Here is a 22,777-nt window from a genome sequence, read left to right as displayed (position 1 = left end):
TAGATATTCTTTTGTATATATGGTGATTAAATGAAAAATTACATATTTATATAAGTTGTCCACTAAAAATAAGGTCATATATGTGTATAGACATATATATTTATACACACTCATGCTGATCTACATTTACATTTGTGAAACACCATACAGGCACCCATTATATATCTATGTATATACACACTGCAGCTGTTGACACAAATATAGTTATAAAAACTTGCTGCCAAGCTTTTTTCCAGGTGAATAGTTAAGAACACCTGAAATATTCTGGGCAGAAAAATAGAGAAAACACACAAATGAGAAAAAATGAAAACAGTTAGTGCCATGTGCTAATCTCTCATGGAAAACCCAACACTTGGAATCTATTTTATACTTGCATAAGTGATCTTAACTGGGATTTGAGTCAGTCAGATCAAGAAATTTATATTTATCTAATTTATAGGCTACAGATATAACATGGCATCAAATATCTCAAAAATATTTATGTATGAAATACAGTTTTTACTCAAGAGGTAGGAGCACAACCACTGTCTATGAACAAAGGCAAACAGTTCTATGACTGTATTTACCTTCTTTGAAATGAAGTTAATGAAATGCAGTAGATTTCCAATAAAGATTTGTCAAATGAAGAGTCTTCTGCTAGTTAATATGGGATTATATGAAAAGAAGTTACAGCTCCATGGAATATTAGAGCTGGAAGGGACACATTACTGTTCAACTTTTCATTCTGCGGATACAATGCCATTTTCAGAGAAGCTATGTGACTCACTCAAGGGCACAGAGTACATCAATAGTAGGTCTGAGACCATGATCCAATCCTCCTCCTTTCTCTCCCCTGCACTCCCCATGTTTTTTCCCCAATCCTACAGATATGTCTGGCATTGCTCATGAATTTGGGTGTTTTAAGTTAGTTTGGGAAGTCCAAAAACTTAAACATGCAAAGATAAATAGGATGAGAATGAGTTGAGGAATAAATTGCAGAGTTTGGCTCATGGAAAAGTTTATTTCTTCAAGGATATTAAAAGGGTCTGAGCCAAAAGGATCACAGAGACTGTAATAGGATGCTCTAAAAAAAGAACAGTGTCTTTTCCTGGCCCACATGTACTAAATTTACATAGGAGGAAAACCCAGGTCTGCTGGGTTTCCTTGGAGCTCCGAATTGGCTCAGGGAACCAGAGACCTCAGTGCCTCCAGTTGAACTCCATTCTGCATATTATGCTTAGGAAGGTCAGGAACAAACTAGGAGCAAACTTCACCAACTAATAGTCGCGTTGGATGTAGGTGTGGGGAGATGTCTGGAAATAATTTTACTCAAACAAGTGGTAGAACAAAGCAAGATAATTTTAGCCAGAGACATCTCAGGGGAGAATCTTGCTAATTCTACCTTCCAAGTACCTCTCAACCCCATAAACTTCTCTCCATTCTCACAACCACCGACCTCACCAGCCCACCATCATTCCTCAGCTGGATTTTGGCAACAACCACCTTGCTGCTTCCCTTCCTCCAGCAACCAAATTCTCTTGATCTCTTCTTCACACAGCAGCCTGAACAATCTTTACGACACCCAAGTCATACCATATATCATGCCCTAAGGCACGTGGTTTTCTCATTGCCCTCGGTGTGAATCCAAACCCTTCCTCACCTGGCCATTATCCATCTCACCTAGAGTCTTACCTCTGCCACCTCCACCTTGTTTTACATGTTCTGAACCTATTTAAACTCTTACAGCCTTACTGAACTTTTGCTTATGCAGGTTATATCTATTAGTAGTTTCCATATTGTAAACTAAAACCAAGAAATTTGAAAATTCAAGAATACGTAAGAGTGTGTTCCATTAGCTATCAGAGCACAAATGACATCACATGTCATGTGTCTATCAGATAGCTCCATTGGACTCTCAGGAGTGAATGAGAGTGGAAAAAGCAAATGATGTCATACGTAATTTTATGAAAATACTTTTGACTTTGAGGACACCCTATAAAAGTTTCCAGGAACCCCATAAGCCTCTGAACTAGATTTAGAAAACAGCCACTCTGTGAACATACCAAACTTTTTCACATTCTCAGATGCACCTTGTTAACAATGTTGTGATATTTCTTGGGAAGACTGAGTCTCCAGTTCAGAATGAAGTCCTCTTCTTATGGGCCCCCAGCACCACTTGGTACTTCTATTACCATAAGCCTGTTCACATTGAATGGCAATTGGCCATTTACTTATCTGAATTCCCTAGCAGACACTCAACATTGCCTTGCCCATGTGCCCAAGACAGTGCCCAGCATATAGTGCCTGTGTTGGTCACTAGTGAGACGGGTTCACTAGATGCAAGTATGCAAAATGTTGTCAGGTGGCAGAGACACATTCTTTGTGACAACCCAAAGTGGGTTCAGTTTGGGTGGAAAAATTACAATTGCAGATTTCAAGAACTTTCTAAAAAACTGGAGCTTGAACAGGTGCCAGGGAACCTCAGTGAGGATGCACATAGAGGGGATTCCTGCACTTGGGGGGAGCCCGGGCCTGATGACCCCAGGCATCCCTCTCAGGTCTGACAGCCTGTGATTCTGTGAGGCTGAACGGAGGGCTTTTCCCAGACATCCCTCTTGCTTTACATTCCAGATGGATTTGTTTAGACTTCCCAAGTTTGACTCTCATTTTTATTTTAAGCTACTTTAAAAAATAAAGTGCGGTGCCGTCGTTTTTCAACTTCACTTTCCTCTCTGATCCTTCCCCCTTGCTTTATTCTATCTCTGGCTTTTTCTTTTCAACCTTCTTTCTAAAAATATAGAGGATAGCGGAGGAGTTCTCACTGGTGTTCAGTGAGAAGACTGATTCCGCTCCCTCTGATGCACTGGTGTAATAGTGTGCTCGCTCAGTGACTGCTGGCATGAGCTGACCTGCAGAGGAGCAAGAGGGACTGGGTGGAGGCAGGGTCTATGTGCACAACCCAGAGGACCAGTGATGGGGAGATGAAACAATAAGAGGAAAATATGGAGCCTCTGCCAGCCTGGTTCTGAGGCCAAGTGACAACAAGCGTTTGGCAAAAGGTATTCTTCTCTTAATTTCAGTAATGATGTAAGAAAGCACAGAGATCATTGGTTCCTTGGGAAGCTGGTGAGACACTCCTGAGCAGGGAAAAGTCTGATAGTGGGTGGAACCCATAACAGTGGCAATCATAAGGCACTTCCATTAAGTGTCTTACAGGTAAATAGATCTCAAAAAGAGGGTACATAGAAGAAATTAAAGGAATAGTTGCAATGCATGTGAAAGTGCTCTGTATAGTCTAAGAAATAACAGAAGAAGAATCAAAGACCACTGATGCCTTGAAGCCCCAAAATATTTGTATTGACTCTAAAGTGACCTTGTTTGTAACTAACTACAAGCAGTTGGGGACTGAAGGATATATAAATACCCCCAAGACACTGTGCTTGTATCAGGTGTGTGGCCTTGGGCGCCTCTTTAATATCTTAGTGTCTTTGTTTCCTCATTTGTAATATGAGAACATGTTAGGATGGTGCAGGTGCTCAAAAAGTGTTTGTCAAATGGATGAGCGCTTGACTACTAACCTTGCAGGATGATGTTAATCAAATGAAATGATACATGAGAAAGACCCATAAAAATCATACTACTCCAGATACATTGAAAGACCTGTTCTTTGCACACTCCACTTGTCAGTGAGCTTCCAGAAGGCTGACTTACCTTCTGCTTCACGAGGGCTCCAGTGTCCTGATGGGCTGCAGGGCATTGGGGAGGAGGCGTTGAAAGCATACTGTACCAGGATTCTCCCTTCCAGGCAAAGATCACATGCTGATCCCAATTCTCTAGGAGGCCAAGGAAAGAGGGAAAATGCACCGACTTAGGAACAGTTGAATGAGCAACTGATGGGACTAGGCCAGAGTCAATGGGGCAGAGGACACAGAAAATCTGTGTTTCCCCCTTTCCTCCCTACATATGCCAAGGTTTCTAGAAATAACCATAAGTGAAATGCCTCCCCATTGCCCAGCAAGAACCTCGTTTGGGCCTAAGTGGCCTCTGTTCTGATGATGTATACATTTCTCTGATTTTTAGCAGCACAAAGTCAACAGGCTGAAGACTCACTACCTGCGGTAATTTCAATTTTATCAGGCATGTAAAGTTCCACTGAGGATTTGCAATGTAGTTATGAGAAAACCTTTTGCTCCATTTCATTCTCAAAGTTTACTCCTTTTACAATATTTATCAGGTACCTATTATGTGCCAGACACCATCCTGTGTTTTACGCATTAAATACGAAGAGGGCACGGTTCCTTCATCTGAAAATAAGAGGGCTGGATTAAACGATGGCTAAAGAACCTTCCAGCCTTGACATTCTGTGGATGGATGAGTCACTCCTCGATTTTACAGTCAAAAGCAGTTTCTCTACCATGCCATCTAATTCATTTTAGCAGCTTTCCAAGGGGCTAGCCAATCCCTCAATGGGACCAGTCCCAGAAGTGGAATATTACGATGGCTTCCCCTACCAACTTGTGTCTTGTGTATCTGGATTCAATCTTCCTTTGGCCATAGCAGTCTCTGGGATTCTACTCGTTTTCCAGATTTGGCATCTGTTTATGAGGCAGTTGTGGAGAAGGGAGAGGAATGAGTCCTCTTCTCCTGTCTTGTTGTGAACAAAAAACAGCAAATCTGAGTGACCTCTGCAGAGGGACTGGAAATGAAATCTCGGGAAGATGTTGAGAAATGTCCCAGCACAACCCGTTATTTCTCAAAGTGCAATGGTCCTGATGATAACTCTGTCATAGTTCCTGGAAGAACGTCTGTGCTTTGGCTACCTGAAAGGATGCAAGGAAGAAGCCAAGTCTGAAGCCTTATGGCTTTCCCCTCACAGAGACATTCACTATGCCTCTGGGCTCACACAATCAGGAACCTTGTGCTTGTAAGCATCACAGTGTGTGGTTTCTCCCTGTTCCTCCTCCGCACAGCTGACAGGAGATCATCCCCAAACCTCAAGATGAACAGGTCATGCCCCTGCTTACCTCTTTCTGTGATTTTATCCCCTAATGCCCTGTGATGTGGCATTCAATCCTCTTTCATACTATCCTCTGCTTCACTCTAGCTTTGTTTCTCTCCACGATAAGCTGTGCCTACCTATCATGTTGTGTCATGTTACCCAAATCCCCTCTGCAGACTTTTTTCACTTGGCTGATGTTTCTCCTCCTTCGAGTTCACCTTGGACATCATTTCCTCTGTGAAGACATTTTTTTCGACATGCAAGAGAGTTTCCCCCAAAAGATTGTGAGGTCCTTGAGGACAAAGTCAATAGCTAATAACTATCTTTTTATCTCACACGGGACAGCACACAACTTATTTTATAATGTTGGTCAGTATAAGCAGTTAAATGGATGCATGGATGGATGGATGGATAGATGGATGGATGGATGGATACCAGTCACTTAGGCATGTGCTAATACTCATGGCTAACCTAGTGCAGACCTTCAAATTGTAGGTTTTGCGTTCTCAGCCTTATCATTGTAAGTATGAACCCATATGTAGGTGGAAATTTTGCAAGCACACTAATATTAATATTCAATGATAAGATAATCATTAAATAGTCCATGGTTAATATGCTTAATGGAATGGCAAGCAGTTATTGCAGAAATATTTATAAAGATTGTGCAACTTCATGGAAAATGTGTAAGCTATAATATTAAATGAAAAAGTCACATCCAAAGCTAAATCTACAGCAGTATCTCAATGTTCAAATAACCTTATGAAACAAAATATTATCAGCAGCAATTTCTGGGAAATGGAATATAGGATGATGGATCCCACCCCCTATTATTACTCTTTCTGGTTTTCTAAATTTTCTCAATATTTTAAATACATGAGTTACTCTTGGAGTAGCAATAATAACAATTATACAAATATACTCATATGCAGAAAAGTAGGAGTGGAGAGAGAGACTTCCTCAGCACTGCTAATGAAGGCAGAGTTCCCTTAGGATGACCACAATCCACGCTTAGTGGCTCTGAGTCACATGACTGGCTTTAGATTGACACTGGGATTACAAATGTTCTGGGATGAATTCAGGAACCATGCTGACCTTGATGGTCATTCATTCATTCTTTCTATATCCCTTAGATGTTTTATTGTGGGCGATACACATAAAGCCACCTGAGTTTCAGTGAATTCTTGATATGTCCCAGGCTCCCAATAAATACTTTGATGAGTGCACAAATCATCATCCAGCTGAAGCATATGTATGATGTCCTGTCCTACACATCTATGAATTGTATGTGTTTCCTAACTTTCGCATTCATTTTGTCTTCATGGGTGCCTATATTTACACATAAACATATACAAACATGCACAATGAAATCATAGACATGCAGGATACCAAAACTGGGAGAGCTCATCTTTCTTACTTGGGTTTCATGAAAATCAAAGCTTAAAGTTCTAAGTATGTGCTTTCCACTATGGCAGCTATTAGCCTTATGTGGCTATTTAAATTTAATTTAATTAAAAATAAATACATTTTGACATTTGATTCTTCAGTCACACCGTAACATTTCAAGCCCCAGTTGGCTAATGGCTGTAATCTTAGTGCTGATATAGAATATTTCCATGATTGCAGCAAATCTTATTGGATAGTGTTTCTTCAAGGCATCCATTATATATAATGAATTAACTTGTCCTCCTATGAAACTAAAATAGTACTTATTATGTACCATCTTTGGGAGAAATGAGGAAATAGTTACTTAAATCATTTTCCACGTCTTAAAATTTAGAAGAGGAACCTTGGTTGAGAAAGGCCAGAACTTCTTTGACTTACGGATCAGAAAACTGAGACCAAAGGCAGAGGGAATGGATGAGGTCACAAAGACTTCAGACCCAGGTTTCTTGGTTTTCAGTCCAGTACTATTTCCAATACACCATGGCCAATTGTCAGATAACTGAAACCACCCAGTCAACACGTGTTTGCAAGACAGATAAAAATAAAGGAGTTAGGAAAACCAGGGGTGGCCTTGAATTATTTATTCAGTTGCCCATGTGTGAGGACACAGGCTGTGGGAGGATCTGAATATGTTTTTTTAAGGGAAACCCTTGTATTCTCTTAGACCACAGATGTGAGAACAGCAGGAGGACATGAGGATGGCCAGGGGCGAGAGGTTGGCATTGATGGATGTAGTGGAAAACACCAGAGGCTTTGCAGAGAAAGGGAATTTTCAAGTAGCTAAACAGCTCTGGAAAATGTTGCACAAAATGGGAGCTGATATTTCTTGAACATAGAGTGTGTGCGCTTGGCATTTCACAGTTATCTTGCTGAATTCTTCACAAAAGCTAGGTGACGTGGGCATGATTAGCACATTTTGATGGAAGAAGACCCAGAGGATCAGAGGTGAGATGGCTTTGCTCAAGGTCCCATTGACTGGGAATGATAAAGCTGAGGATGGGAAATGGATGACCTGACATTAAAGCTTGTACACTTTCTACTAAGGCAACTTGCATGAGTATAAATTCCATCTGTGTGGGAGAGTGATATACATTAAAGACAGTTCCATTTCTTTACAACAATTTATTGAACTTGTGGACTGACTTCTTTTAGCCATAGACTATGGTCAATGTAGCTGCTAACTCTAATTAGATATGTTTTGGAAATGTCAGTTTTAATTTAACGTATGATAACTATGTTATGAAATCTTAAACTGAACAGAATAGCGATTGTATGAGCCTCAAGAACCAACTGACTATAGGTTATTAAAAACATATTGATTGAAGCTGAGGACACTGTGTAATAGAGACATATCTCATTACACAACAATTAACCCTCCAATAGGTTTCCAACAATCAGGTGGTATTTATTTAATGGACAATAACTGCTTTATGAAATATAAATTAAATACATACACAGGAAGCTTCATTTACAAAACTTCCATTTTTAAGTGGAATGGAGGCCAAGGCTTGACCAAAAGTCTGATACTTCTCATCACCACAGAAAAAATAAATAAGTCTATGGGCTGCTGGAAAGCTCTGAAGTGTCACACAAGGTTTCCCAAACCCAGCTCTGCGCTCCCAGTGAGGATGGCTGGGGCAGGGGAAGGGGAATTTCTACAGAGAGCGTAGGAAGTGCATTTCCTGCCCTGATGATCACATTTGCCAGCTGCCAAAGAAGGTTCTAGACTCAGGTACTGATGGTAATGTGATGAAAAATTAGTGCCCACATTTTATGTGGTACTGGGATCAAATATGTTTCAAAAATTTTTAAATTTTATTTTAATTGACATATGATTGTGTATATATTTATGGAGTACAGTGTGATGTTTTGATATTTGTTTACAATGTGGAGTGAATAAATTGGGCAAATTAACAAATCCATCATCTCTCACACTTATTTTTTTTTGGCAAAAACATTTGAAATCTATTCTTCTCACAAATTTGAAATATACAATGCATTATCATTTATTAGAGTCACGATTCTGTGCAACAGATCACTAAAGCTTATTCCTCCCATCTACCTGAAACTTTATGCCCTTTGATCAACATCGTCCCTTTCCCCACTCACCCCACCTGCCTCTGGTGGTCATCATTCTACTTTCTACCTCTATGAATTCAATTTTTTTAGATTCCACATATATGTGAGATCATGCAGTTATTTGTCTTTCTGTGCCTGTCTTATTTCACTTAGCATAATGTCTTCCAGGTTCATTCATTTTGTTGAAAATGACAGAACTTTCCCCCTTTTAAGGCTGAATAGTAGTATTCCATTGTGTATATACAGATGCTCCTTGACTTACAATGGGGTTAGGACTCACTCAATAAACCTATTTTAAGTTGAAAATACGGTAAATTGAAAATGCACTTTTGACTTAGATATTTTCAACTTAAAATAGGTTTATACCATCTTAATACTCAAAGAAATGCTGAATGCATATTGCTTTTTAATCACTGTGAAGATAAAAAAGTGGAAGTCAAATTATCATAAATTGGAGACCATCTGTGTACCACATTTTCTTTACCTGTTCATCTGATGATGGACTCCTAGGTTGACTGTATTTTAGCTATTGTGAATAATGTACAGTGAACATGGGAGTGTAGCAATCTCTTTGGCATACTAATTTCAATTTCTTTAAATATATACAGAGAATTGAGATTTCTGGATTATATGGCAGTTCTATTTTGAATGTTCTGAGGAACCCCCATACTCTTTTCCGTGATGGCTATATTAACCTACATTCCCACTGCCAGTGCTCAGGTGGTCCCTTTTCTCCATACCCTGGCTAACACTTGTTATCTTTCATCTTTTTGGTAATAGCCATTCTAACAGGGGTGTGGTGATATCTTTTTGTGGTTTTAATTTGCCTCTTCCTGATGACTAGTGAGGTTGAGCATTTCTTCCACATAGCTGTTGGCCATTTGTGTGTCTTGAAGTGTCTATTTAGGTCCTTTGCCTAATATATCTTTGACATACACACAAATGCAGACAAATACACTTGTAAATGAGAATTTCTTGCTTCTTTTTGTGGCTTTTATTTATTTTTTCTTGCGGGGGGCAGTGTAATGCCTTTTCTCCAATTCTAGTTTTGAAACCACTTAATGAAAGCACATAGGAGTCTGAGATAACACAATACAAAACAGGAGCTGAAGCCCAGTCCCTACCACTTTCTATGGCTCTCTGGTCACCTTTCAGCCTCTTTCAGCTCCAGTTCTCTTTTTATCTAGCAAATGAGGAAGATGATTCGTTTTGTACAAGGTTACCAGAAAGATTACATAAGATTCTGTATGTAAAGCATTTGGTAGAGAATCCCTCACATAGTAAGCACTTGATAGATCCCAGCAACTACAATAAAGTAATATTAACTAATTGTTAGCATGGTTATTATTTTTGCCATCATTAATATATCACCATTAGTAGATGAAGCATTCCAAAGAAGGGCTGGGCGTAGGGGTAATATACTAATCTTCCCTGAATTATGGCAAAATTCCAAAATAGATGCAAATACCTTGGTCTATTTTCATGACCCTTTTAAATCTGGTCCCCTTAGAGCTTGAGCTCCTCAAGGAGTCTATATGGGGGAAAGTATCACAAGAGACCATTTGATTCAGGTCTCCACCTTCAAGCCACTGTAGTATCATTAGACCCAGTTTTCAGGGAAGGGAGAATTAGGCTTAGAGAGAGAAAGTGACCTTCTCAAGGCCATGTGGTTAAAGAACAGTCAGGGCAGCAGAACAGAGGTATCTTGTGCCTTAGTTTATCATTCCCTGGTCTTATAAAAATGCTACCTTTAGTTCTACAAAATAATAAAAAAAAATTTGGCACAGTCGAAAATTGTGTTTATATGTTATATATGTATATGTATTCTTTTTTCTTTTCTTTTTTTTTTTTTTTTTTTTGAGACGGAGTCTCACTCTGTCACCCAGGCTGGGGTGTGGTGGTACCATCTCGGCTCACTGCAACCTCCGCCTCCTGGGTTCAAGCGATTCTCCTGCCTTAGCCTCCTGAGTAGCTGGGATTACAGGCGCCCCCCACCATGCCTGGCTACTTTTTGTGTTTTAGTAGAGACGGGGTTTCACCATGTTGGTCAGACTAGTCTCCAACTCCTGACCTCGTGATCTGCCTGCGTTGGCTTCCCAAAGTGCAAGCCACCGTGCCCGGCCTTGTATATGTATTCTTTTATGTAAATATGCACTTATATACAAACGTGATACACACACATATATATCCATATATAAGTATATATATGATATAATCTAATTGAAATATAATATAATATAATATAAACGTTTTTGCCTAGGCAATCACAACTCCTGAGCTCATGGAGACAAGACTAGTACCTCCATCCCAAAGGAGGTCTGTAGCAAAAGAGGGTTCCAAGTTTCTAATAACAAAGTGAATCTAAGTACCCATTCACTTAAAAATATTTATTATTATTTATTCGTTTGTATTAACAACCATTTATTTATTCCCTGATCCCAAATTTAAAGCATGCTAGGTGGTGGAGATACCTTTTGAACAAGAACAAGAAATGCAGTAAAAATCCCTCTCCAACTCAGCTTCCCTTCCAAGTTTCCCTCTTCTTGGCAGGAGAGAGAGAAAGGGATCAACATTACACAGGGCACACTCACCTTTCAAAGAAATGGCCATCTATAGGTGGGAACCACTCCAGTGTCACAGAGTCCGTTGTGTGGCCCACAACTTGGGGAGCGAGGGCAACAGGCGCCGGTTTCCTGGAGGGTTGCCAACTCTGGTAGACCAGGTCCAGGTAACAGTGCATTCTGGCGACTTGATTGGGCGTGAAGGAGTCCGTACAGTCGTCATCTGCAAGCAGGCAGAGGGAGAGATAAGCATCATGCTGCAAGGGCAGGCAGGCATACGAGAGAGTTATGACGGCTCCTGGCGGCCCGAGAGCCAGCACCCAAGTCGTTCCTTGCCAACTCAGGGCTGGCCTCTTCCAGCGCTCAAGAGTTAATGACCTGTGAACAAATTAGTGTAGTCATCACTTCTGGAGACAGGTGAGAGGAAACAGGAGGGAGGGAAGAGTGGATGGAACTGAAAAACTATGGCTGAGACTGGGAAGAGAGCAGCCCGGAGGTCATGGCAAAGGACACAGGCAAGACGAGCTATTTCCCACGGCCCCCAGATCCACCGGGTACTAAGTCAACAATTCCATTACTTCCTCCCTCCCTCAACCCCCACTCAATACGTCTCATTCATTCATTCATTCACTTGTTTATGCACTCACTCATTCATTCATTCATTGATGCACTCTGGTTCCAACTCATTCCTTCACATTCTTTCATCTACTCATTTATTAATTTCACTGTTAACTGATGTGGTGATATTGCCCTTCAAACAAATCTTCTGAGTGTCTACTACATTTCCGCTCTGTGCCCAAGGGCATGGAAAGATGAAACTTTAAAAGTTCCTGCCCATGAAGAGGTACCAGTCTAGTTATGAGGTCAAGACCAGTCCAATGTATGAGTCAAGGTTGTTACAAGGCTGCTAAAGTCCGTGATGTCGATCAGTGATAAGGGAGGAAGACAGCATGGGTGGGGGCAGGGACAGGCAGGTGACCAGGAAGTCTTCTAGAGGAGATAGTTGAGGTTGATCAGATTGCATGGCTAAGATTGGAAAAGAAAGGAGAGGGGCTGCAGGAGAAAGTGCTGCACGACTACAGAGGCATGGTGCCCTAGGCAGAGAGCACAGGCCAGGGAGTAAGGCAGACCTGGGAACAAGCCAGGTAGTGTGCATGCTGAAAATATGAGTAGTAACATCTCCCACTCAATGCTGCCATTGGTCCACTGTGCTTTAGACACGGTAAACCTCTTCCTTTCTCTCGAGTTTTGGAGTATGCATTACTATTTTCCTTATTGTACACAAAAGGATATTAAAGCTGACAGAGGGTAAACAACTATTTTAAAATCACAAAGCTAGGGATACATCTGGGATTTGAACCCAGGCAGTCCTGACTTCAAGGCCGTGCTTCTGATCAATATGAGAACTTCTTTTCAAGCATAAATGAGACATTGTATGGATATAAAATCCTGCAGGTGGTTGATAAATGGGAGTTGAGTCTGAGGCTAAGGGAGCTTGGAACACAATCTCTCAGGTGTCTTTGGATCTAGCGACCTTTGATCCTAATCTCTTTTCCAGGGTATGACCTAAGACCTGGCCCTGAGGGAGAACGCTTGCTTCCCATTTCTCCCTCCAGCAGTTTCATTCAACTGCCCCAGGGGCAGGACAAGGCACTGTTTTGGCTTAATTTCCAAAAACACCACTTCCCAGAGGTGTCCACCTGGTCAGGGAGCCCACAGCTAGGCCCCAGACAGAGGAGCACAAGGCTCTTGCAATCTTAAAATAAATCTGCTACTGGGAATCCTGCAGCATATACTGGTTTCTTCTTATCAAACAAACATTAAATACGTTTGGGCAGGTGCTGGACAGTTAGACATGGCTTTGAGAATCCAGCTTAGGGAAGGGGCAGAGGTGTAAAGGAGGTTCTATACAGAAGTTGCCTTAAATCCCCTTAGTAATTTTTCCAATCTCCTTTCCAGCACCCCAGGTAAGTCTTTAACACATTAGGAGAAGCAGAAGAGCCCAGTGTCTCTTAAGAAACACAGTATAGTGAATAAACGAGTAAATCTCTCTCAAACCCAGATCCCACCATGTAACTCCTGAATACCAAACATTCTACGGCTCCCTATTGCAAGGAAAGAGTCCTCAGTCCAAAAAGGGCCAGATAATTGGACACTTTTTTCTTTGTTGCCATGAACTTTTGACTTCATCTCGAAAGCTTTGGAAAAGCCACCGAATAGGTTAGATACAGGAAAAGGGCATGATGGCTAAGGGAAGAAGTATGGCCATGCGACTAGATTAGTGCACATAGAATCTGGAGTCAAATGGACAAGTGATTTTCTGCCCCCAGTGCCTCAGTTACCCCATCTGTGAAGTGAAGACAGTGATGATAACACGATTGCTCATTTCAAAACACAGCCAAGGTGCAGGGATGTGGGGTACTAAGAGCAATGCCTGTCCCATGATAAATGCTAGTAAATGGGAATTGGAAATAGTGTGTATGTGGTGTGTGTGTATGCTTGTGTGTGCTCATGTATGTGTGAGTGTTACAAAACTGGAAGCAGGAAAAAAATTCAGGATATAAAATATGCATTCTCTTTGATCTAACAATAAGGAATTTATGGATTCAAAAGATAGATACTCTGGGATAAACATGGGTAAAATAGACATACAAAGATGTTTCTTGAAGCATAATTTATAATGGTGAAAATATTACAAATAGCACATCTGTTCATTTACAGGGAAATGGCTGTGTACTTTAAGGCACAGACATAGAACAGAATACTAATCAGGCATGACCAAAAAATGAGATAACTTTAAGACTCAGTTTCCTCATGCATAAATTGGGGGCATTTAAATAAACTCCAAACCATGAATTTGTGAGAATTCAACAAGCAAGAGCACAAAAAGCATTTATCAAAATGAATGATGCTGAAAAACAGTAGGTTTTTTTCCCTGTATAAATATCTACTCTACTTGCTTCCCCACAACAAAAAAGTATATTTTTCTTTTATAACCTAAAAAGGAAACATTTTCACATTTGTCGATAAAAAAAAAAGTTTGAAAAAATGGATAGGTGATGGAACCTAGTAGGGAGACAGGAATGTATTTGAACTTTAAAGCTGAAGTTGAAACTGGACACAGTGGCTCTCTCCTGTAATCCCTGCACTTTGGGAGGCCAGGGTGGGCAGATCACAAGGTCAGAAGTTCGAGACCAGTCTGACCAACATGGTGAAATCCCGTCTCCACTAAAAATACAAAAATTAGCCAGGTGTGGTGGTGCATGCCTGTAATCCCAGCTACTCAGGAGGCTGAGGCAGGAGAATCACTTGAACCTGGGAGGCAAAGGTTGCAGTGAGCTGAGATCATGCCACTACACTCCAGCCTGGGTGACAGAGTAAGACTCCACCTCAAAAGAAAAAAAGAAAAGCTGAAGTCGAAATCTATCCCAAGGTGCACTACTTGGAGACTTAGCAGCTATCAAAATCTTGGGAGAGGTACCAAAGGGTTTTCATTTATCACAAAAACTCTGTCTCAATTAGCTAATGTCTAGAGTCGGCCCCACTCGGCTTCCGTCCCCCCAATGCCTCCCCTCTTGAAATCTATGGCCACTTCTTCTGGTCTCCAGGACTGGCCAGCTCATCTTGTTCTTCTGTCTGCATCTTGTACCAAAGCAGAAAGAACTTTGGGACTTCAGCACTGGGAAGCCTATGCTAGTCCCCACGCTGTTGATACAGTACCCTGGGTTTGCTAACTGAAGCTTGCTCTCAAGAACAAATGTTCACCTGTGGCTGAAAGGCCCCACTGCATGGAGGTTCAGGACATGAACACCATGCCTTCACTCCACTTAGGACCTTGGGCACAATGTTGACCCCCTGTCAACCACATTTTCACCCACCATAAAATGAGGAATAAGATGTTACCTGTCTCATAAAGCTGATGAGAGCATTTAACAAGCTAACTAATGTCTAGTGAATGGATAACTAAGTTGCCTTGTGTAAAACTCCCTGTCTTTTTGATGTTTTTAAAAATAATGATAGTAATAATAGTCATAATAATAAATGTAGATAATAAATTTATAATAAAAAATTCACTGTAGAATATTTGGAATATGTCGAAAATGTTACAAAAAATAAACATTACCCTGAACTCATTACCTATATATAATAAAATTGATGTCTAAGGTATATGTGTGTATATGTATGTATATGTGTCTGTTTGTATATGGACGTAAATATCTACAGTAAATTTCTGTAATTCTTATCACATACATATGTACAGGTCTTACACGATATATATGGCTTTCTGACCCTTTTCACAGTAAGTAGTCAATGAATAATCCTACTAATCATCATTTGTTGAGCACTAATTATGATACCAAGGACAGTTCTTTTTTTTTTTTTTTTAACTTGCATTTTAAGTTCAGGAGTACATGCACAGATTTTTTACGTAGGTAAACTTGTATCATGGGAGTTTTATAGATTACTTCATCACCCAAGTATTAAGGCCAGTACCCATTAGTAATTTTTCCTGATCCTCTCCCTCCTCCACACTTCAGTAGACCCCAGTGAGTGTTGTTTCCCTCTATGTGTCCATGTGTTCTCATCATTGAGCCCCCACTTATAAGTGAGAACATGTGGTGTTTGGTTTTCTGTTCTTGTGTTAGTTTGCTAAGGACAATGGCTTCCAGCTCCATCTGTGTCCCTGAAAAAGATATAACCTCATTCTTTTTTATGGCTGCATAGTATTCCATGGTATATATGTACCACATTTTCTTTATCCAGTCTATCATTGATCGGCATTCATAACAATAACAGACCTAACGGCTTCACTTGTACCGTTACACCTACAATCAGGCAAGGCAAGCATCCTTATCATCAATGGTATTAATAAAATAACTGAGGCTCAGAGAGGACAAGTAAACTGCTGAAGATCAAAGCTGGGCACGGAACATTCAACTTTGGTCTCCTCACTCCAAATTTCATGCTCTGAACCACCATGTTACTCCACTTCTGTTCATGTCCTTCAGCCTTCTTCTCTGTCATCTTTAGTGGCCCTATAATGTTCTATCACATGAATACCTTGCAGTTCACTTCAGCAATCCATTATCTTTGGGCTCGTAAGCAGTTTCTAATTATTCATACATTTTTTTTTCTATACCTGGCATATAGTAAATGCCTAATAAATATTTAGGAAACAAATATCATTAAGAACATTCTTACGGTTAAATCTTTAAGCATACCAATTGATTTATTTGCTTTGGATATATTCCTTAGAAGTGGAATTGCTGGGTCAATCTATGTGTGCATATTAAGAAGCCATGACACACAGAAAGATGGGGACAAGACACTTGCTCCTGTAGGCTAGAGAAAGCCTGGCTTCCTGCATTTTTGAGGACCACAGTGTCCTCCTCCAGGAACTCTTATAGCCTATTATCTCCAGAAAGTGGAACTGAGTCTGCTGCTCTTTTATCTGCTGAGGTTTCCAAGAGTTACCCAAGAATTCCACGTAACTATACTCCTCTGGAGCTCCGTCCAGCCTGCCTACTGAATTAGGCTTCCCCCCATCACCTGCCTGGTGCCTGCTTGATCTGAGCATTTGGGGCACTCTCAACCTTCCCCAGAACCAGAAAATGAGGCAGATACCTGCTAGTTAATAACACAGGTTCTGCAGTAAGAAACACTTGGGTTTAGGTTTCACCTTTGCCTTGTTTTAACTTTGTGATGCTGGGCAAGATACTTATGCTATCTGAACCACATTTTCTGCATCTGTAAAACTTGTGCACCTCCTTGGGCTACTTTGGGGATTCAATGAGACAAGCCTATGAAAAGTTTCATACAGTGTCCGGCATATCACACATACTCAAGAATTACTGCAGGCCTGAGCTAACCAATATGGTAGCCACCAGCCACGTGCGGCTATTCTGATTTAAATTAGTTAAAATAAGATTGATAAATCAGGTCATTAGTCACACTAGTTGTATTTCAATCATTCAATTACCACACAGGTAGTACAGGTAGTGGCTACCATACTGGCCAGAACAGATACAAACTATGTCTATCTTCACAGAAAGTTCTGTTGGCAATGCCGAGCCACAAACCTTTTCCCTACCAGTGATCAAGCCTGAGGAAGAAGCACCCAGGAAGATAAAGCAACAAGAAGAAGTTGACCCAGCAATGTCTTCACCCAATTGTCTTGATGGAGAGAGCTCTCATGGTGGCTCTCCGCAGCCCTGAGAACCCAGTCTTGTTCTGCATTTTGAATTTCATCCAGCTGCTTTTGTCACCTCATCTATCAGAAATCCTAAGGAAAACAAACATTTCAAAGCTCGTGGTCGCCTTGAATATGCTTTTGTGGGTGTAAGTTTGTTATCGTAGCTCAGTGAATTAGTTCTGCTGTTAATGGGTCACTGAGCTGAGGGGTTCCTTTAAAAAAAACAGTAAATCAATCACCCTTTAGATCTGTACAAAGGGGAACAAAAAAAGATTTAGTTTATGGGGGTCTGGTAGCTAGTGGCAGCTCCTAGCCCCTAAGAGGCCGGCAAACTTCCAAACTTATGTTATTGTTTATTTTGCATGTACGTTGAGCTGGCCAAGAAAAGGTGCTACAGAAATGGAACGTAAGCAATGTTGTATGAGGGGATGGGGCACCGGATGTGGGGTGTCAGCTTGGCTGGGAATGGGAGCCCAGTGGGAATCTGCTTTTCAGGAAATACCCAGCACCCTGGTCTTTTTTGAGCACTCAAATCTAAGACTCTTAATTGTACCAGAGGTGGGTTATTGACACTTTAATTTAGGTTTGGACTGTATGAACCTTATACTGGAGAGGCCGCCAGGGGTCATCAGCCCAAATGGACAAGCAGAAAGAACCACTGGGGATCACAGAACCCTTTGCATTCCAGCAGCAAATTCCTCTCTTCAAATGCAATGAGGCAAAACCTCAACAGAAATGTAAAATAGTCAGAAAGTGGGTGTGCTTTCCCTGGCTCCAGCAGGAATGAGAGCCTAAAGCCCTACTCATATAGCCACCAGGGCAGTGCCCTGAAGCATCTCTGTGGAATAGAGTGTAAAAGCTACCCAAGTTGCTCAGTTTCCCCACTCAACCATCAGCTAGCTGTCTTCAGAAGAAATACAAGAGTAAAAGAGAAAAATACTTGGAGGCAGATATGTGACTTGGTGCAAATGACTTCAGTGAGCTTCAATGCTGCCATCTGCAGAGTGGGGATAGTTCTAACTCTACACATTTGTTGTGAGAATTAAATGAGAGAGAGCATATTAAAGGCCTTTCTGGACAATATTTTGTTACATGAGTAGAAATATTGCTTTTGAAAATAATAAATTTTATATACCCGTTATAAGAGAATTTATTCATTTTCCTCCTTCCCTCTCTCCTCCCTTTCTTTCTTTACTTCTTCCTTTCCTAACAAACATTTATTAAGCACTGGCCCCTGTGCTAACTTCTGAGAATAGAATGATGTATTAGATGCAATCTTTTCATTGATAGAATTTGCTTGTTCTAGCGGGGAAAGAGACATCAAGTTGAGTATGATAACAGAATTTGATGCTGGCCCACCATGTGCAATTGTGTGCATTGTGACAAACACAAAGACTCTTAGCTGAAGGTGCAGTGGTAAGGGCTATGACAGCCCTGAGGAAGGGGTGTCTTGTTCTAATTTGCCAAAGGTGCTAAAAGGGCTCAAAGGCCTTGATGTATCTTGTCCTAAAGGGAAGTGTAGGGTATCCCCTAATGCTCCTAACACTGTTACTAGTGGTACACAAATGGACTATGATGACATATATTCAGTTAGGAAAAAAAAAGTCATACCCAATCTCATGTCATGATTTTCTCTTTGCAAAATCCAAAGCAATCTTATTGTTCTTGTAAAACATAGTAACAGAGAATGTGAGAGTTTTATGCTTATCTAAGGGACACATGGGTTAAATAAAAAAAGTTCAACAACCACGAGCTTAGAAAAATGTGCTGCACATTTGGGAAGGATCATGGAGATGCAAGTCCAACAATTCCATTGTCTTGAGAAAAGTGAAACCCAGAAAGAGAATAACCCAAAGACATTACGTGGATGAGTGGCAGAGCTAGACCTTCCATCCTTAGAAAAGGTAAGTAGCTCGTTCAAGGCTCCCCCAAGCCAGGATTGGATCCCACATCTGACATCCAGTCCTGTTCACCCTACAGAGTGTAGGGCCCTACCTGCATAGCTCATGAAGTTGTTGTAAGGAGTGTTGAAGAAGCTATGAAAGCCACAGGTGTCATTTCCTGGCCCTGGGTCACCGCAGGACTTGTGTTTAGGGGCTGGGTTGGTATCATTGCAGAGGTCTCCAGTCTCGAAGGAGGGCTCTGTCTCCATGCAGGGGTCACTGCAGGACTGGATTTCTGAGATGCCTCGGAAGACGTGATAGAGGCCTAGGCTGTGACCGATCTCATGGATCATGGTGTGGGTGTGCCCAGGCATGCCATAGAAAGATGGGTTCAAGACAATGCCACCTGTAAGGAGAAATCCAGAGAATCAGGCAAACTAGGTACTCTGCTTCTTGGTACAAGAACCCTCAAGTCCACCAAGGATAAAGAGATGCTGCCCAAAATAAACACAAGCTTCTCCGCCCTAGGACTCCATTGCCCTGAGAGCTGTTACAACCTGTGACATGAATCATGACTTATCAGAGCAGGAAGGAATCTCAAAAGTCATTTTGTACAATTCCTTCATTCTTCGTATGAAACGCCAATGCCTAAAGAAGTGAAGGGACTTACCCAAGGTGATTTCAAACTATTTCAATGGAGAGCAATTCAGAAACTCTGATTTCTGGGCCAGTAAATCTTTCTGCTGCAACCTCTCCCTTACAAAGTAAGGCCTACTCTTATTTCCAAATATTCTACATATTCTTGTCTAGACAAAGCCCTCAGGGTCAGAGATCTTGGTTCTGGTTCTCATTTTGCCTTCACTAACTCTGTGACATCGAGTGGATTAATTAGCATCTCTGAACCTCATATCTTCATCTCTGATGCTGTAAGAGCATGAACACTCATGAAGGTCAGCACCATGTTGTATTCACTATTATAACAGTTTTCATACTAGCTAATGTCACTTGAGCAGGACTCTTAATCAAAATTCTATAGTTAATGACTATCACAGGGCCTGGAGCTGAGTATCTCATTAAATGTGTGTTGAATATTTGCTGAATGTTAACTCATCTAAAGAAGTTTGTGAGGCTTAGCTAATGTAGTGTGAGCAGCTAGAATAGCACCTCCATACATCAAGTACATCACCTGAGGACAAGCAGCATGATCATCACCTGAGGGCTTAGTAGAAATGCAGAATCTCAGGCCTCACCCCAGACCTACAGAAGTACAATCTGTATTTTAAAAAGAGCCTTGAATAACTTGTCTGTATATTCTAGTTTGAGAAGCAATGGTCTATACCACATGCCTCAAAAAATTGAAAATTGCTTGGCTTGGGCAGATAGAAAGAACAGATCTCAGCAGAATTTATGGGTAGTATTTGTGCTGTGTTCATGTTAGGCATTGGAAAGATGCATACAGGCTGGCAGAGAGATAATTAAACTTTAAAATTTAACAATGTTTAGGGGAAGGTTAAAACTCAGGTCTGTGAACCTTGAAAGTAGGCACTTTAGGTGTAGAGCAGCATCTTATAAAAATAGTGAGGAGGTAGGGTCTTGTTGATTTGAGCTGGCAAGCCACACATGGGCATGGGGAGTTTCATCTTAGACTGAACCTCTGGAATGGTGTGCTTGCTCAGTTAAGGGACTCATAGAGTCTATGCAGAGGTCTCTGATTTTGAAGAAGGACTCTGTCTCCATGTTAGGGTCGCTGGAGGACTTGATTTCTGAGATTGAATTTCTGAGCAATTTTGAATTGCTTAAAGGTTTCTAACACAAAGATAAAGATGTGTGAGAGGGCATGTGAGTGTGTGGGTGTGCACATGCACTTGGGTATGAGAAGAGGGCAGGCAGAGGCAGGGAGGAAGAGAAATTGAGACAGGAAATCTTTCTCAATTATTTTCTGTCAATCACAACATGAAACATAATCTGATTCCCACCCAAGGCTTTTTCCAGGGATCATAGTGTAACAGCAGAAAAAGAGAGGAAAAATATGGTTGTAATAAATTGGGTTTGATTGGGGCTACTGCAGAGGAATTACTCATGAGCAGCATCTCTCGGGATGGGGAGAGGGCAGCCTGGAGTCCAGCTGGAGTTAGCTGACATGGGTTACAATCCTTGTTCTGCTTCACACTGGCCTTGTGACTGTGGAAAATGGACTTTGCATCTCTGGTGAGCTCTAAAATAAGCAGCTACAATAATGCCAATGATTCTCTGTCTCTCCATGAAGCTTCATTATTAAGGTAATGAGAGGAAAGGACCGTTCCAGGGATGATGACTGGATTGCAGACTTAATGTCTAGGCTAACCCTGTTTGCTTTACCTCATCCCCTCCCAACTCACCCCTTTTCACAGAGTGACAGCACTTGGGCCCCAGTCCTGTTTCATTGCTTCTCTTAAAAGGTGAAATAGCTTGAGCCTGACATCATCCTGAAATACTATAACATGCTATGGATTTATAGCCTCCCTTATTCCTGGCCCTGAGCCAGTCTCTGAAATTTATGGAATTATCAGGAGCAGTTTTTTCTAACTGTAGAAGCCTGCTACTCAATCCTTCTCAGACTCTGATCATGGCCCTTTCAGTTGCTTTTCTAATAGGACAGAATTTCAGAATTGAGAAGGATCCTTAGGGTCTTCTGGCCTCCTAGGACCTGCTTACTTAATACTGAAGGACACTGGGACCTGAAGAAGGAAGGATAATTGCCTAAGGCCATACTGCTAAGTAAAGTCACAGCTGAAAACAAACACGAATTTTGGCTCTAGTCTAGCATTACTTCCATACATCATACTAGGTATGTGATATAAGCTGATCACCTTCAAGTTTGCCTAAGCTGCACGCTCTCTTCTGCCCAACCCCGCTTGTCTGTGTCTGTCTATCTGCCTATCTACATATGCCTATGTAGATACCCATACATCAGCTATCTCAGGATTTCTCAATCTCAGCACTATTGACTTTTTAGTCTGCATAATTCTTTGTAGTGGACATTGTGGACATTTAACAGCATCACTGGCTTCTACCCACTAGATGCCAGTAGCATTCCCCCATTTGTAAGAAGCAAAAATGTCTCTAGATATTGCCAAATGTCTCCTGGGGCATAAAATCCTCCCAGCTGAGAACAAGTAGATATTTATCTTTGTATCTATCTTTATTTATACAACCACACACAGGCACACATACACACACACGCACACACAAATTGGTTTCATTCTCTAAAAAACAATTGAGACATGAGAGTCGTCTGGAGGAAACTAAGTCTATGGTTTCATTCAGCAAAACTTCCATTATTTGAATTTCTAATTTCCAAGACAGAATAGCAGTGGAGCAGCTACTGGACTGTGTTTCACCGGGAGACCAGGCAGGCCTGAGGATAGAGTCAGCACTGTCACCGCTGAGCCTGAACATTCTCAGATAAAGATGTTCACTGAGTCATCACGATTCATTCTTGTAAATAATGGGAACATTCTACCAAAGGGAAAATTATTAAATAAATGGCAGTGCCCTTGTTCAAGGGAATATTATGTGGCTATTAAAAATCTTGTCTTTAGAGAGGGGGAAATAACCCAGAAGGGTGCTTTTCTTTTGTGATTTTAAGTGAAAAAAAATG

The 22,777-nt window shown here is 41.1% G+C and overlaps 1 protein-coding gene across 2 annotated transcripts in view; it reads right to left on the bottom strand.

Moving 5' to 3' along the window:
• The window catches only part of PAPPA (pappalysin 1), a 247,697-nt gene that overhangs the window by 170,779 nt on the left and 54,141 nt on the right, over positions 1-22,777 (bottom strand). For both annotated transcript variants that reach the window (XM_003911313.5, XM_021927804.2), the window contains exons 4-6: positions 19,250-19,543; positions 11,092-11,284; positions 3,691-3,812 (exon numbers count right to left, since the gene is read on the bottom strand). In XM_003911313.5, coding sequence (XP_003911362.2) covers positions 3,691-3,812; positions 11,092-11,284; positions 19,250-19,543 — 609 coding nt within the window. The remainder of the gene's footprint in view (positions 1-3,690; positions 3,813-11,091; positions 11,285-19,249; positions 19,544-22,777) is intronic.

This window comes from Papio anubis, chromosome 13 (genome assembly GCF_008728515.1).
Source record: "Papio anubis isolate 15944 chromosome 13, Panubis1.0, whole genome shotgun sequence".
NCBI lineage: Eukaryota > Metazoa > Chordata > Mammalia > Primates > Cercopithecidae > Papio > Papio anubis.
Note: the sequence above shows the minus strand (reverse complement) of the source record. Positions and strands in the feature narration are given on the sequence as shown.